Source organism: Danio rerio, chromosome 25 (assembly GCF_052040795.2).
Source record: "Danio rerio strain M-AB ecotype USA chromosome 25, GRCz13ab, whole genome shotgun sequence".
Lineage (NCBI taxonomy): Eukaryota > Metazoa > Chordata > Actinopteri > Cypriniformes > Danionidae > Danio > Danio rerio.
In genome coordinates, this window is record NC_141045.1 from 22,930,991 (window position 1) to 22,946,816 (window position 15,826).

The following is a 15,826-nucleotide window of genomic DNA, read 5'->3' on the forward strand; positions in this document are numbered from 1 at the left end:
TTTTTCAGCTTCAGGAGTCAGTCAGTTGACCATAAGTAACATAACAAACAATGCAATAAATAGTTCTGATGAAAAATCTGCTGACATTGAACCCGAGAAATACTTTGAAAATAACCATAATGACACAGTCTCTGTGCTACATTAATAATGATAAAAATACCATTTTTAACTGCGGGGAAACATCTATATAAGTACAATTTGACTGTATTATTTGTGTCCCTTTCAAAAAATTGGTCATGAGAAATGTTATATTTACGCCTATGCCAACAAATCCATCACTGATCAATCAACTGAATCAGTGTTGGCAATTCAAATATTGTGAGTGAAGCAATCAAAGGTGAATTAAATCCACTGTTTGTAAATTAACCGCTATAAGTGAATGGACTTGGTCAGTCATCTACTGGCAAAATCAACTGTTGTCAAAACAACTGATTTCAAATTAAAGACTGCAAACCAACAACTGTTTAATTCTGTCAAATTTAAGCTGTCATCACACTGCACTTTTCGCTCCATAGACTTTCATTCATACACACGTGAATGCGACAGACTGGAAACGTAAACCTACAAAATCACATCATGTGACTGCATAAAACCGATCAAATTTTGACCTTGACCGAATTTCAACCTTTGCTTTAAATGAAAGATTGGCAAATCAACTACTGGTGAATCAACCATCATCAATAATGAATCAAACTTTGGTAGCAAATTAAAGATGGGTGAATCAGCTTTAAATAGATCACCATCAACATTAGTGAATTAAGCTTTGATACCAAATAAAAGATTAGTGAAGCAGCTGTAGGTGAATCGACCACCATCATTAGTGAATCAACAGATTGGCGAATCAGCTGTAAGTGAATCCAACATCATGATTAGTGAATCAAACTTTGGTATCAAACTAAAGATTAGCAAATCAGCTGCAGGTGAATCAAATGTCATTTTTAGTAAATTAACCTTTGATACTACATTAAAGATTGGCGAATCAGCTGTAGGTGAATCAACCTTTGACACCAAATTACATATTGGTGAATCGGCTGCAGTTGAATCAAACATTATCATTAGTGAATCAACCTTTGGTATCAAATAAAAGATTGGCGAATCTGCTGTAGGAGAATCAAATGTCATTTTTAGTAAATTGACCTTTGATACTACATTAAAGATTGGCGAATCAGCTGTAGGTGAATCAACCCTCATCTTTAGTGAATCAAACTTTGGTATCAAAGAAAATATTAGCGAATCAGCTGCAGGTGAATCAATCATCATAATTAGCGAATCAACCTTTAACACCAAATTACAGATTGGTGAATCAGCTGCAGCTGAATCAAACTTCATCATTCTTTGGTACCAAATAAAAGATTGGCGAAAGAGCTGTTGGTGAATCAACTGTCATTATTAGTGAATTAACCTACGATACCACATTAAAGATTGGGAAAACCCAATGAATTAAGTGAATTAAGTGTTGATAAATCAACCAGTTTTGGAGTATTTTTAAATGCAGCCAAGCACTGTCCTCTACAGTTCACAATTAGCTCGATGAAGTTCAAAGATCAAGCTGAATATAAATGTCATAATAAACATTAAAAAGCCTAAAGCTTGTGACTGAGTAAAGATGCAATACAAACTGAGTCTAATTTGGTTTCAGTGCCTTCGGTTAAATAAGAGGCAGATGGCCGTTGATATGTGTGCAGTTGGACGAAGGAGCAGCAGAGCCGCAGAGACACTGGGCGAAGCTCCAAGGTCAACAGAGGCAGGTGTGGGCTCAGCCCGCTGTGATCTCCAGCCCAAAACGCAGACCTTTCTGTTTTCTGCCACTGTTACCATGACACTCACCTGCTGAAGGGCTCAATCAATCAATATATCACAATGTCAAGGTCATGATGCTGAGATGAGGCCATATGGAGCCAAAAGGCATTTCTGAAATCACTGCTTTCTGACAGGCTAGCAAGAAATTCGATGCTGTTATTTTAATGCATGAAATTAATTAATTGCTTATAAAAAAAAATAATTAACTAATAATTGCACCTGACCTCCCCAGTTCAAACTAAAAACACGATTATTTTTCTTACACCATTGGCAGGTTATTTTGCTTGTTTTAAGGACAATAAACCTATTAACCTATTATTTCTGAAAACTGAAATAATTTGAAAATTTTGTGCTAGAAACAAGTCAAAAGCTGTAAGTAAGAAAAGCATTTTTCGCAGTGTAAATATACATTTAGATGCTGCTGTACCTCTATGTGTAATACATTTTATGTTGAATCAAAACTATCTAATTTCTAAGTTTTTCACATTTAACAACTTCTTTTGAGGGAAATATCTCAGATATCTCATTGTTTTTGTGATTTTTTTTGCAACATAATGTAATTAAATTACAGTTTTTATTTGGTTGACAGCCATATCTTTTGAATTGAATGGCAGATTAGATTTAAGGGGTAATTAACCAAGAGCACAAATTCACACTTAAATTGTGAACACGTTTATGATTTTCTTTTCTTCTGCTGAACACAAAACAGCGGATTTGTTTTTTGGGATCATTCACATTCATAGTAGAAATGAAAATTACTATGGAAGTCTGCTGTTTTCCAACATTCTTTAAAATACCTTCTTTTGCGTTAAACAGAAGAAAAAAACTTCTAAACAGAATTCTAACACACTTTTAGCCTGAAACGGTAACTCCTTCATATTAAAAAAGAGCTTTTGTGTGTACAGAAGAGGATCACTATCTCACCATTCTGAGTGAGTTTAGTGGAGCAGAGAGACGACTGGATCCAAAAAGACTCTTTGCTGTTCTTTATTGTCTGGTTGTTGCCTGGCTGAAGGCTGGCTTTGGAGAATGGCAGTTTGAGGTACCGAGCAAGATCTTGAAGATCAGCTGTCTCTTCACACTGTTATGAAGAAAAGTTAAAAAAGAAGTCAAAAAACAAAAACACACAAAGAACATGAGAGCTACTAAATAAAAAGGTTTTTTTGGAGACGTTTACCTAAAATTGAGCACAGATCATTAATATTTCCCTCTTTTTTTTTGTCTTGTTTCTGGTACAGAAATTTAAACATTGTTGAATCAAGAAGCATTTTTTCAGGACATGTAAAAATTAAGGGAGATTTTCCTTAAAATTGATCAAGATAATATGCCAGAAGGGTAAAACAAAATAATCTTGATTTGAAATAAGATTTTTTTTTTTGCTTACCCACTAGCAGATTTTTTTATTTATTTATTTTTATTTTTTGCTTTTAGTAAGGAAAAACTGACTTAATTATAACTTATTAGTTTTAAAAATGAAACAATATTTTTTGTTTAAAAATATTTCTTAATTTAAAGTTTTTAAAAGAAACTTGGACTAGAAACAAGATATAATTTTTTTTTTTTTGCAGTTTATTTGCAAATTTGTTTTAATTGCCAAGTAATATGTTTAGTTTTCTTGTTATAGAAACTGTTTTTGTTTTAATATAGGGTCAACTTCCATTTTAAAAATGATATATAATGCAAATGTTTTAATAAAAAATTGCTGACATGATCTAAAGATGATCTGGTATGAATTTAGTGAAAGTCTAGGACAGTGGTGCTCATCCCTGTTCCTGGAGATCTACCTTCCAACGCAGTTCAGCTCATACTCTAATCAAACACACCTAAACCAAATAATTAGGACCTGAAGCAGCAATTGATAATTACAGACAGGTTTGTTTAATATTTGTTGCAACTAAAATCTGCAGAAAGGTAGATCTCCAGGAACAGGGTTAAGCACCTCTAATCTAGGAGGAGTTTAAAAAAAAAGAGATTTTGGTTGATTATACATGATTGGTATTACTGTTCTTGGTATTCAAGAAATCTGTCAAGCCCAGTCAGATGACAATAGGCAAAACTAAACACTAAAACATTGGGATTTTTGAAAATTTCTTTTTCATTTTTTACCACAACTTGGTACTGCCATTTTGACGTTTTGAGCACCTTTATGTTGCTAAAGACAAAATGTGAAACATTGCACCAATGCAACTGTAATATTTTAAAACAAATTTAAAATGTCACCCATCTTTTAGGAAATTGAGAAACTATAAGAAAAAATACTTCAGTTTTTATATCTCCTGTCCACTAGTTGGGACTATGCCAAATCTTTGTAGGTAACTGGTATTCTAAAATCTATTTCGGTAAGGTATTAGGTAAATCTGATCACATGTTACTCAAGAACTGATTTTGTTTTCTTTAGCCTGGACTTTAGATAATTTAGCTTTTTTTTGTGCAAACTGTAAAACTTGTCTAGGAGGAGTAAATTAATCGAAATTCAATCCAGCCAAAAGAACCAGCTTGTTGTCCCACAAATAGAAATCTGGGATTTTAAAAAATAAGTGCAAATCACATTTAAAATGAATGTTTAGATGTTGAAATAAACACTTACTGGCCACTTTATTAGGTACACATTACCAATACTGAGTTGGACCCCCTTTTGCCTTTAGAACTGCCTTAGTCTTTCGTGGCAAAGAATCAACAAGGTACTGAAAAAAATCCCCAGAGATTTTGGTCCATATTGACATAATTGCAACACACTTGCTGTAAATTGTCGGCTGCACATCTATGATGCGAATCTGCCATTCCACCACATCCCAAAGGTGCTCTATTGGATTGAGATGTGGAGACTGTGGAGGCCATTTGAGTACAGTGAACTCATAGTCATGTTCAAGAACCAGTCTGAGATAAATCATTATGACATGGCACGTTCTCCTGCTGGAAGTAGCTATCAAAAGATGGGTACAGTGTGGTCATAAAAATGAACAGACATGGTCAGGAACAATACTCATGTAGGACATTGACATTATGCTCAAATGGTACAAATGGGCCCAAAGTGTGCCAAGAAAATATCCCCCCGACCATTACACCACCATCATCAGCCTAAACTGGTGATGCAAGGCAGGATGGATCCATGCTTTTTATGTTGTTGACTCCAGATTCTGACCCTAACATCCGAATGTCGCAGCTGAAATCGGGACTCATTGGAGCAGGCAACATTTTTTTCAATCTTCTATTGTCCAAACAAGTCTGGTCATTCTCCTCTGACCTCTGGCATCAACAAGGCATTTGCACCCACAGAACTGCCCCTCAATGGATAATTTGTCTTTTTTCTGACAGTTCTCTGTAAACCCTAGAGATGGTTGTGCATGAATATCTCAGTAGAAATACTCCAGTCTGGCACCAACAACCATGCCACACTCAAAGTCCCTTAAATCACTTTTTTTTGCCCCATTCTGATGCTCAGTTTGAACTTCATCAGATTGTCTTGACCATGTCTACATGCCTAAATTCATTGAGTTGCTGCCATGTGATTGGCTGATTAAAAATTTCCATTGAGCAGTTGAACTGGTGTACCTAATAAAGTGGCCAGAGAGTGTATATAAAAATCTGTCATATATGTACATATATGCAACATATATTCAAAATATTGTAAAAATGGGTGTTAATAAATGAACATGACAGTATGGTTTTGAAAGTTTCAGAATCGCACCCAAAAAAAGTGCACCCATGCCTATTACCTTATGGACAATGAGCTCATGCGTCCCATCAGGCAGTGGCCTTCCATCATCCTGCATCAGCGGCACAAAAGAGAAGCCAAACAGCTTCTTCTCACCTTTTTCTTTTGCTGGTGGAGCAGAAACAACAGTGCTTACTGTATGTGAAATGAGTCAATAATGGGAAAGTCTAAAATCTCAGAAGTGAATAATAAGTAGACGCAAAATTCATCTGAAGGAAAAAAAAATGTGAGTAAAGTGAATAATGCAGTCTTACTGGAGCAGTGCCTGAGCTCAAAGCGTAAGTGTGTGCCCCGAAACATCTCCAGAGGAATGGGTAGTTTGATCTGCTCAGCCCAGCGAGGGCTGTTACTGTGGTACAGGACAAAAGAGTGGTGCTCATCCACTCCAGGTTCCCCAGAGCCACAACAAACCAGACCCTGAGAGGCAGAAGAACACGGTACATGAAACTGACCCTAATTATAAAACACTTAGTCCTACTGTAATTCATGTTATTTAGATCTATTAGTTTATTTCAAGATGTGGTTTCCCACCTTCAGAAGCTGCCCGTCAGCTCCTAGCAGATAGACTGTGACTTCCACATTACGTGCCACGCTTTTTCCTCCTTTCTCGAATTCACCCCTCTCAAGGGTCACATACAAATCATTTCTCATTTCACCTGCAGGAGGAAGATAACCGCATCTCAGGAATCATATTGTACCAGGACAGCAATTTCAGGCAGTTATCAGGTGTTGAAATCAGCCTATCAGAAGAGGCTGCTGAAAACGAAGCTGTTCTTTGTATGGTGTGTTGATACACTGATAGGAGTGTATAATATACTCAACTACTGCTGAATGTATATATTATATATGCATTCATTCATTCATTCATTTTCTTGTCGGCTTAGTCCCTTTATTAATCCGGGGTTATTAATAATAATCGGTCAATTTAGCCTACCCAATTCACCTGTACCAAATGTCTTTGGACTGTGGGGGAAACCCACGCGAACGCAGGGAGAACATGCAAACTCCTCACAGAAACACCAACTGAGCCGAGGCTCAAACCAGCGACCTTCTTGCTGTGAGGCGACAGCACTACCTACTGCGCCACTGCGTCGCCCATATGTGCATAAACACTACACAAAAAATCTTGAAAGGACAAAAAATTTAGTTTGGCAATTCACAATTCATTTCAGCTAAAATGTAAAAAAAAATCATACCAAAAGTATCCAAAATAAATATATTTTGATAAAAAAAGTATTTAAAAAAAGTTTGTCAAGGGAAAGTTTGGCTTGTTCCAGTTTGAAATTAACATTTGGATTACTTTTAAAAGCTTGAATAAAAAAAAAAGTATAATTAAGATGATTAATTTAATTAGATTGATGGCTAAATGAAGTTTAAAATCCATCTAGCCCATCCATCATACACAAATATCCAAACACCACCAAAGACAAAACAAAGAAGATAACTCATCAGTACATTTATAGCATGTTTTAGCTAGTTTCTAACACTGCAAACATTTTACATGCAACAATTTAGCTTATGGGTGAGGCAGTGGCGCAGTAGATAGTTCTGTCACATCACAGCAAGAAGGTTGCTGGGTCGCTGGTTTGAACCTCGGCTCAGTTGGCGTTTCTGTGTGAAGTTTGCATGTTCTCCCTGCCTTCCTGTGGGTTTCTTCCGGGTGCTCTGGCTTCCCCCACAGTCCAAAGACATGCTGCAGGTGAATTGGGTAGGCTAAATTATCTGTAGTGTATGAGTGTGTGTGTGAATGTGTGTATGGATGTTTCCCAGAGATGGGTAGGGCATCCGCTACATAAAAACTTGCTGGATAAGTTGGCAGTTCATTCTGCTGTGGCGACCCCGGATTAATAAAGGGACTAAGCTGACAAGAAAATGAATGAATGAATGAATGAATGAATGAATTTAGCTTATTGCTAGTTTCAATGTGTCACTAGCTTATCTGAATTCCACTAGCATGTTTTACTACACTATTATAATTGATAAGTGACTACAACACTTTGTTTACTATATATATATATATATATATATATATATACATACACATACACAGTTGGGTCCATTCATTTTTGGACATCGACACAATTCTATGTTTTTTGGCTGTATACATCAACACAATGGATTTGAAAATAAACAATAAACTATGTGCTTTAACTTCAGACTCTCAGCTTTAATTTGAGGGTATTTACATCCACATCAGGTGAACGGTGTAGGAATCACAGCAGTTTGCATATGTGCCTCACACTTCTTAAGGGTCCAAAATTAAGTCAGCAGTGAAGCACATCTTGTTCATTTCATTTCAAATGGATTGTGCTAGTGTTTAGAGCCAAAAATGTTAGAACTGTGTTAATGTCCAAATATTTATGGAACTGTATATATATTGCAATCATGATTTTCGAAAGTATGACATTACTTTGTAAATATCATCTGTTGAGCCTCCCCAAGTTTGGACCAAGCTGCATATTGCTGTACGTGCAGATAATAATGTACAGTAGGTATTTGCATAAGACTAACGTAATAAAGACCTTTTGAAGGCCATACATATGTACAGTACTTACATTCTGCACATTTTAACAAATTGCTGGCATGTTTATAGAACATTTTAACACATTTCTAGCATGTCTCTCACATAATCCAACATCTAATCTACCACACTTGCAACATGTTTTAAGAGTTGATAAGATGATTTAGGACATCACTAACATGTTTTAGCTTGTCATTAACACATTTTAGCATGTTCTATAGTGCATTGTGTGCCATAAAAAAATAATAAATGTATTTTTGTTATTATGGTCAAACAAGGGGCATAACATGTCTGATTCTGTTACTTTGTGTTGTGCTGACAGTATGTGACAGCAAGCAAAGGATGAACATCCTGTAAAATCCATCCTATTTTGTTGAGCATTGATTTTTTTTTTAGACTTGCAATCTTTGGAAGATATGCTTGTGTTATGGAAGAAACAGAAGCACTCAAAGTTCATTATAATTCAATAAAAACAGTATTTTGCTACTGTTAAGCCTGTATTTACACGACTAACCAATTTGTTTAGTACATAATGACATGATTAATCCAATACTACAAATGGCACTGAGCGGCCCACATTACCATATGATGACAAAAGATATTGTAAAAAAATACAGATTTAATTTGCATAACAATTTGACCATAAATGATGTACGTAATGTAATGTAAAAGAGCGACACAATGAAAACCAAATGTGATTATCCCACCTGGAATGATGATATCGGAGAAACCCAGTCTCTTAGTAATAGAGACGTTACGGGTGAAAAGACGCATGTAATCCTTCCGAATCTGCTCCATATCCCCGTGCAGTAGCTGGAGGGAGACATTAAGGCCTGCAAAAGAAACATAAATGCATTTCAATAAACCTTCGCAGTAACATCTGACACAAAAATATAGAAACATACGTTTCTAGTACCAACTAAAACAGATGTATTTCTTGTAATTTAAGGATTAGCATTAGAAAATAAATGTTTGATTCAAATCCATAACAGACAGACAGACATTTATTCTAATATTCATGCTTCTGTTCTGAATATGGTTAAATTTTTAAGGGGTTATTGTAGGGCAAGGGAAAATAAATACATGTTTACAATATTTGTAAACCTTTTTTTTATATTTATGCCTCCTTGTAGCTAAATATACATTGTGAAATGATATGTGGCTAGCATACTAAAAAGGTATATCCATCCATCTATTTATATCTATCTATAGTATCTATACCTATCCATATCGTTCTATCTATCCGACCAACCATCCATCCATCCATCCATCCATCCACCCATCCATATCTGTCAATAAATCCATATCCATCCATTTATCCATTCATCAATCCATATCTGTCCATCCATCCATATCCATCTACCTATCCATCCAACCATCTATCCATCCATCCATATCTTTCTATCCATCAATATCCATCTATCCATCCGACCATCCATACATCAATCAATCCATCCATATCTGTCCATCCATCCATATACATCTACCTGTCTATCCATCCATATGTCCATCCGTTCACTCATCCGTTCACCCACCCATCTATCTATCTATCTATCTATCTATCTATCTATCTATCTATCTATCTATCTATCTATCTATCTATCTATCTATCTATCTATCTATCTATCTATCTATCTATCTATCTATCTATCTATCTATCTATCTATCTATCTATCTATCTGTCTGTCTGTCTGTCTGTCTGTCTGTCTGTCTGTCTGTCTGTCTGTCTGTCTGTCTGTCTGTCTGTCTGTCTATCTATCTATCTATCTATCTATCTATCTATCCATTCATATCTGTCCATCCATACCTATCCATATGTCCATCCGTTTACCCGTCCAACCATCTATCCATCCTTCCATCTATATCTGTCAATCAATCCATATCCATCCATTTATCCATCCATCCATCTATCCATCCATCCGTTCGTCTGTCTGTCTATCTATGTACCTGACTTTTTTCTGAAAACCCAGTAATTCTCTTACTGCATTTATAAAGTACTATACTATAAAAAAAATTGACATGCTTACTTCACCTAAAACAGTTAGTAAAACTGTTGTAACCTGGAACTGTTAATTTGACTATATTTTTTATAATTATGCAAATAGTTCACTTACATAATCATTTTAAGGCAACAGGTTTTCTCACCTTCAGTCAACTAATCGCTTTAAAATCAAGGCGTTAAATCTCTTTTTAAAAGTAAATTCAACTATTTGCTTTTAAACAAAATCAACACATTTACTCACTTTTTAAAACAATGTCAATTTTTTTTTACAGTTCATTAGATACAATAAAAAAGAAATAGAAAAAAACAAGTTACAGAGTTCACAAGATTGTGCATCCCAGGAATTACCTGACTGCCTCTCAATTATTGAGTAATCTGCTGCTTTAATCCTCATATGTAACGTTTGTGCATGTTACCATAACAGCTCCATTGGATGAGTAATAGATCTCATTGTGTTTCAGCACTTGATGACAAGCATTTCTCTGCCTCCCTCATTTATGTGACTGATGAAAGCCAACGATTCTGACATCCGTGCACCAGATTTACACTTTAAAGTCCCAAGCCTCTTTGAAGAAACACTTTGTTTCTCGAGTAATTTAATCACAAAGCAGAGCTAGATGTTGAGTTCTTACAGATGGAAATTTCACCCATTCCCATTCCTTCATTTGTCTGAATGACTTTCATCTTAAGCATAACCCTGCTGTTCATCTGCTGAGGGGCACGGCCTGTGGTTTAAACCGACACTGCATAATCCTCTTTCTTACTTGATCTTTTTTTTTTTACTTTATTTTATTTTATTTATCTGGCCCTCTTCTTCCGGCTTAATATTCCAATGTCTTCCTCAGGGTATTTTTACTATTGTTTTGCAGGAAAACCTTCTCATACTTCACCAACAACGTTTATGTTCATTGTGTGTGTGTTCAGTTCTCACCACAGTGTTTCTGCATTTGGATGGATAAAATATAGAGTAGTAGACTCCACTTGCTATGTTTATATGACATTTTAACATAATGCTAGTCTGTTTATAACACAATTCAACATATTCTAGCCTAATCTACCACACTTGTAACATGTTTTAAAAAGTCAATAACATGATTTAGTACATCGTAAACATGTTTCAGCTTGTCTATGTTCTATAGACACAATGCTAACATCTTAGCCACATTGCTAGCAAAGTAACTGCTATTTTATTCACTGTCAAAAAAGCTGGGTTCATCACAATCCCTTCACGCCATCCCAATGCAAAAAAAGAGTAAGTTAACAATTTTTTTTTTTTTTACAATTTAGGTTGATTTAACACAAAACTATTAAGTTGTCTCATAAAATCTCAATAATGGTGTTGTTTTAGTTCATTTGAAATAAGTAGTTGAACCAGTAGAGTGTTGATACATGACCATTGTAGAAAGGGTCAATAAATCGTTGCAGACACACTTTCTATCTGAGCAAACAAATTCGTTTATTCTTGTTAACTGCCAAAAACAAAATGGCGCTCCATAGCAACCACCATCACTGTGAAACCAAACATAACAACGTCATCATAACACTAAAGGGGAAAAGAAATCTTCAGCTAAACACTGAGCAACAAAAAACCATGGTGATTACAAAGACCATACAACTTAGTCGGGAAATACTGACAGCAAATGCTTTCTGAAAGAACAGTATGAAATGACATAGATAGGCTATGGTGAATTATGTACTAAAAGGAATTATGTGTGTACATATATATATATATATATATATATATATATATATATATATATATATATATATATATATATGACTTAACTTTAGAACTCTTAACTTTAAAACCTACGTGCACAACTGAGTAGGATAAACGTTTTATTCCATTTGAAAAGATGTGCATAAACTGAGATGAAAACACTTTTAAGAAAACAAATTCCAGTATGCGCATTAAAAAAGATCATGTAATTTTGTTATAAGAGATCATGTAAGGATTAAATTGTGTGTGAATAGACAAACCAGCAGGCTGAGCACATTGTAAACCATCTGAAATGTTGTTTTGGACAGTCTAAAACTCCTTTACCATCTTAGTAATAGTGTTGTTATATTAATAATGACCTCTAAAATCAAGAACGTCTGTGCTTCATGTCTCACACCTTTAAACACCACCACACATTCTCTGTGTGTCAGGATTGCCTTCTGCAGCACGAGTGTTTTGGTAAATGAAGAAAAGATTCACGCAACTTCTCCTACCACAGCAAATTCAGTTTTTACTGTTGATATTTGGTGCAAATTAATCAGGAAGTGATGATTTTGTTCTCTTGGATCTTTTATGTGATAATCCAGTTTTGCGCATAAAGTTATTTTCAATATTTTATTGCATTTTTTTACAGATAACATACAAGCTTACAAATGTATATGAAAAATAGAAGTCATATCAGGAAAGAGATGACATTAGGATTAGGAAAATGGGGGAACAGTTTTTGAACAAAATATCTCACTTAAAAGAGATGGAAAAGATGACTGTTTGGGAGATAAAATTTAGTTGATAGGAGTGAAAAGGAGGGGAAAACATTGTTATCATACAGACTGTTTAAAGTGGCAAGGCCTTTCATTGACAAAGTATTAAAAACTCAATCTAATATAGATGCTTTGTGTATTTCATGGGGAAGTTGGGAATAGACTGTAGAACATTGACAGATGTAAAGAGGCAGATAACTCTATATGTGTCCAAGGTGGGTCAGGAACACCAGTTTTGTGACCAATCCAATAAAGTATTTTGATAATATTGCAAACCCAAAAGTAATATTGAAAATTTGGGAGAGCATGATCCCCTTTAGATTTGGGAAGCTGAAGAACTGACTCTCTGATGCGAGCTAGTTTGTTACACCAGTTGAACCCGCACAAAAGTTGCTCTAGGTTAGTAAAAAAAAATATATTTCTGGAGACTGGGACATGTTGAAAAACATATAAAAACTTGGGAAGAATGATTATTTTTATAAGATTTACCCGACCTATTATGGAAAGGGGGAGGGAACCCCAGCGAGCTATATCTGATTTGCATTTATCTACAAGTGGTATGAAATTTTTAAGAAATAAATCTTTAAAAGAACCCAAAATAAATATACCAGGATACGTAAACCCTTCTAAAGCTAACTGAAAAGGAAATGAAGAGTAAGGGAGGGCTTTAGGAGGTGATTAATAAAAAAAATAATTCACCCTTTTGAAAATATATCTTGTATCCTGAAAGGGCACCAAACTGGTCCAGAATTAAAAGTATTTGCGCATAAAGTTAATTCGCATTTTTGGATGGAAACATAGCTAGTGAAACCCTCCGACAGCAGGATGTCCAAGGTAATGGGATGAGCATTTCAGGGTGTGAATTCTGCGACTTTCGCTCACTGAAAAGCTGAATTTGCAAGACATATAATAAACAGAAAAACAAGGCTCTGTTGTGCTTTGCATAATTTTAAAATATTTTCAATTTGGATATTACTTTTCATGAATTTAATAGCCATTATGGGAGCAACAATTGAAAATTTACCTCAGACTTCTAAAAGAAATGAAAATAAACACAAGCACCCAGGATTTGAAGTTGTCATTATGTGGCCAGCGCTTTTGAAATTTACAATTTCCTGAATTGTTTGCCTCAGTTAACAGTTTGGTGCCTAATAGTTGACAAGCAGAAAATAATTGAAATATCAACAAAATATAGTCGAATGCTGTGTTCACATTAGATGCGGCATGCACAAATAAATCATGATATTCAAGCAAAAATATACACCTGAACATTTTGAGTTTCCTCGCTTTATTTGCGTGTCAGATTTGCTTCATTTACACATAAACTTAATTTTGCAAAAGACATGGATTTGCGGATTTGACTCTAACTGCTAGATGACTAACAAGGATTTTATTGAGAGTATAGCTGTGTTAATGTGCTTTAGGAAAGCTGAAAAACAGTGTATATTTGTTCAGCGCCATGTCTGCGTCCACTAGATCCTTTCAGAGGTGCACTTAGCTTAACTTAACTCCTCCAGAAACTATACATGGATGATGGAGGCTTTCAGCTGTGCTTCTGACTAAGCCAAGCTCAGTTTGATGAACTGTTGTCTGGTGTTGGCAAGAGGATTTTTCCTCGAGACACCAACAACAAGCACTACGTCCTAATCACGCCCCTACAAGAGCAAGCTCTTGATTGGTTAACATGGCACGAATGTCTGCTGAAGTTCAGATTTTCCAACTTAAGCAATCTGTGCGATTCACTTGTTCAGCGTGTCAAACATGCAAATTGCTCAACTTTTGCTGCCAGATTTGTGCGAATCGCATAATTAGCGTGCCTCTTTTACGTAAACTGCACCACAGGAGGTCAATTCCCATCTTTGCATTGACTTAACATGTAAATCCCTCACCCTTGACACTTCATCCGCATCTGGTGTGAACGCATAACCATAACAAGTATGAACCACAAAAAACAAGCCTGCCTTAAAAAGGTTAGTTCACCCAAAAATGAAAATTTACTCACTATTTACATACCCTTAAGTGGTTTTAAACTTTGAGTTTTTCATTGAACACAAAATGTTACAAATCTGTAATCAGTGACTATGGTTAGGAAACAGAAAAAAGGAACTCAAAACATGTCAGTGACAAGTCAATTATGTTTTAATGATGACTGAATCTTTGAAGAAGAGACTGAAGGAGAGTTAACATCCTACGACTCCTTTTTGTCTGCTGCAAACTTGTATTGATTAAAAGAATTAATCTTTCCTTGTTCTCTAATTTTAAATGTTGATTTTCACAAAACAAATGGATTTTGTTGAAGCTAGCACAAAGCAAACACACAACTAAAATTCAAGTAGTGTTTACAAAGTGGTCTCTAAATTTTTCATCTGCAGGTTTAATGGCTTTTTGAGATCTACAAGCTTCTACAAAAGCCACATCTTCATTATGGTCTGGTAATATATTCAGACTAAGCTGCCCACACGAGTGAAATCACCAGCAGTCCATTCATTTTCCAAGCTCTTGCGAGATGATGCACACCAAATTACATAACTACTACTCCACCACCTCCACAAAACATGGCATCAACAACAGCATGTACTCTGAGACCCCCATTCCAGCTTTCATCTGTTTGCACTTTTGAACATAAAAATGACTGTTGTTCCTTCTGTTCCCCTTTAACTTTTTTTTTGTAAACAGGCGAAAAATCAATAACAGTAATTTGGCTTTTATACAAAAGATTAGTTGTAATTGTTGTCGATATGCCCATTTGAAACATTTCAAGTGTCGACAATACCATGAAAAGGGTCAATTGCTTTCTGTCCATGCCATTGATGTGGTGTTTTAGTTCACACTGATAGCAGATGAGTGTGACTCATAAACGAGTAAGAATAAATGAGACAGAAACAAAACAATACAAAAAACAAACAAACAAAAAAACAAATTCAGAAATAAATACAGAAATCAATTAAAAACAGAGAAATACAAAGTTGAACAAAATAAAACAAAGCAAAACAAATATTTGAGATCATAAATAATAAACTTAAAAATAATAATAATAAACTTTAAAAAACTTAATAAAATACTTAATTAAAAATAAAATAAAATACTGCAGATGATCCTATTGATCACTCAAATAAATGTCTAAAAAAACTAAACAAGCAAAAAAATAATAATAATAATTTACAAATCATTAAGAAATATAAAGCTAAGCAAAAAAAAAAAAAAAAAGCAAAACACAAAAACTGGGATTGTAGACTAAAGTGAACTAAACTAAACTAAATTCGGTCAAAAGTCAAATATTTTATTGTATCATCCTGTAGAAAATATT

At 35.0% G+C, this 15,826-nt stretch overlaps 1 protein-coding gene across 2 annotated transcripts in view; it reads right to left on the reverse strand.

Annotated features, from left to right (window-relative positions):
- The window catches only part of dock4a (dedicator of cytokinesis 4a), a 199,006-nt gene that overhangs the window by 86,571 nt on the left and 96,609 nt on the right, over window positions 1–15,826 (reverse strand). For both annotated transcript variants that reach the window (XM_087312229.1, XM_087312228.1), the window contains 5 exons: window positions 8,744–8,869; window positions 6,047–6,171; window positions 5,770–5,932; window positions 5,517–5,623; window positions 2,725–2,881 (listed from right to left, as the gene is read on the reverse strand). In XM_087312229.1, coding sequence (XP_087168355.1) covers window positions 2,725–2,881; window positions 5,517–5,623; window positions 5,770–5,932; window positions 6,047–6,171; window positions 8,744–8,869 — 678 coding nt within the window. The remainder of the gene's footprint in view (window positions 1–2,724; window positions 2,882–5,516; window positions 5,624–5,769; window positions 5,933–6,046; window positions 6,172–8,743; window positions 8,870–15,826) is intronic.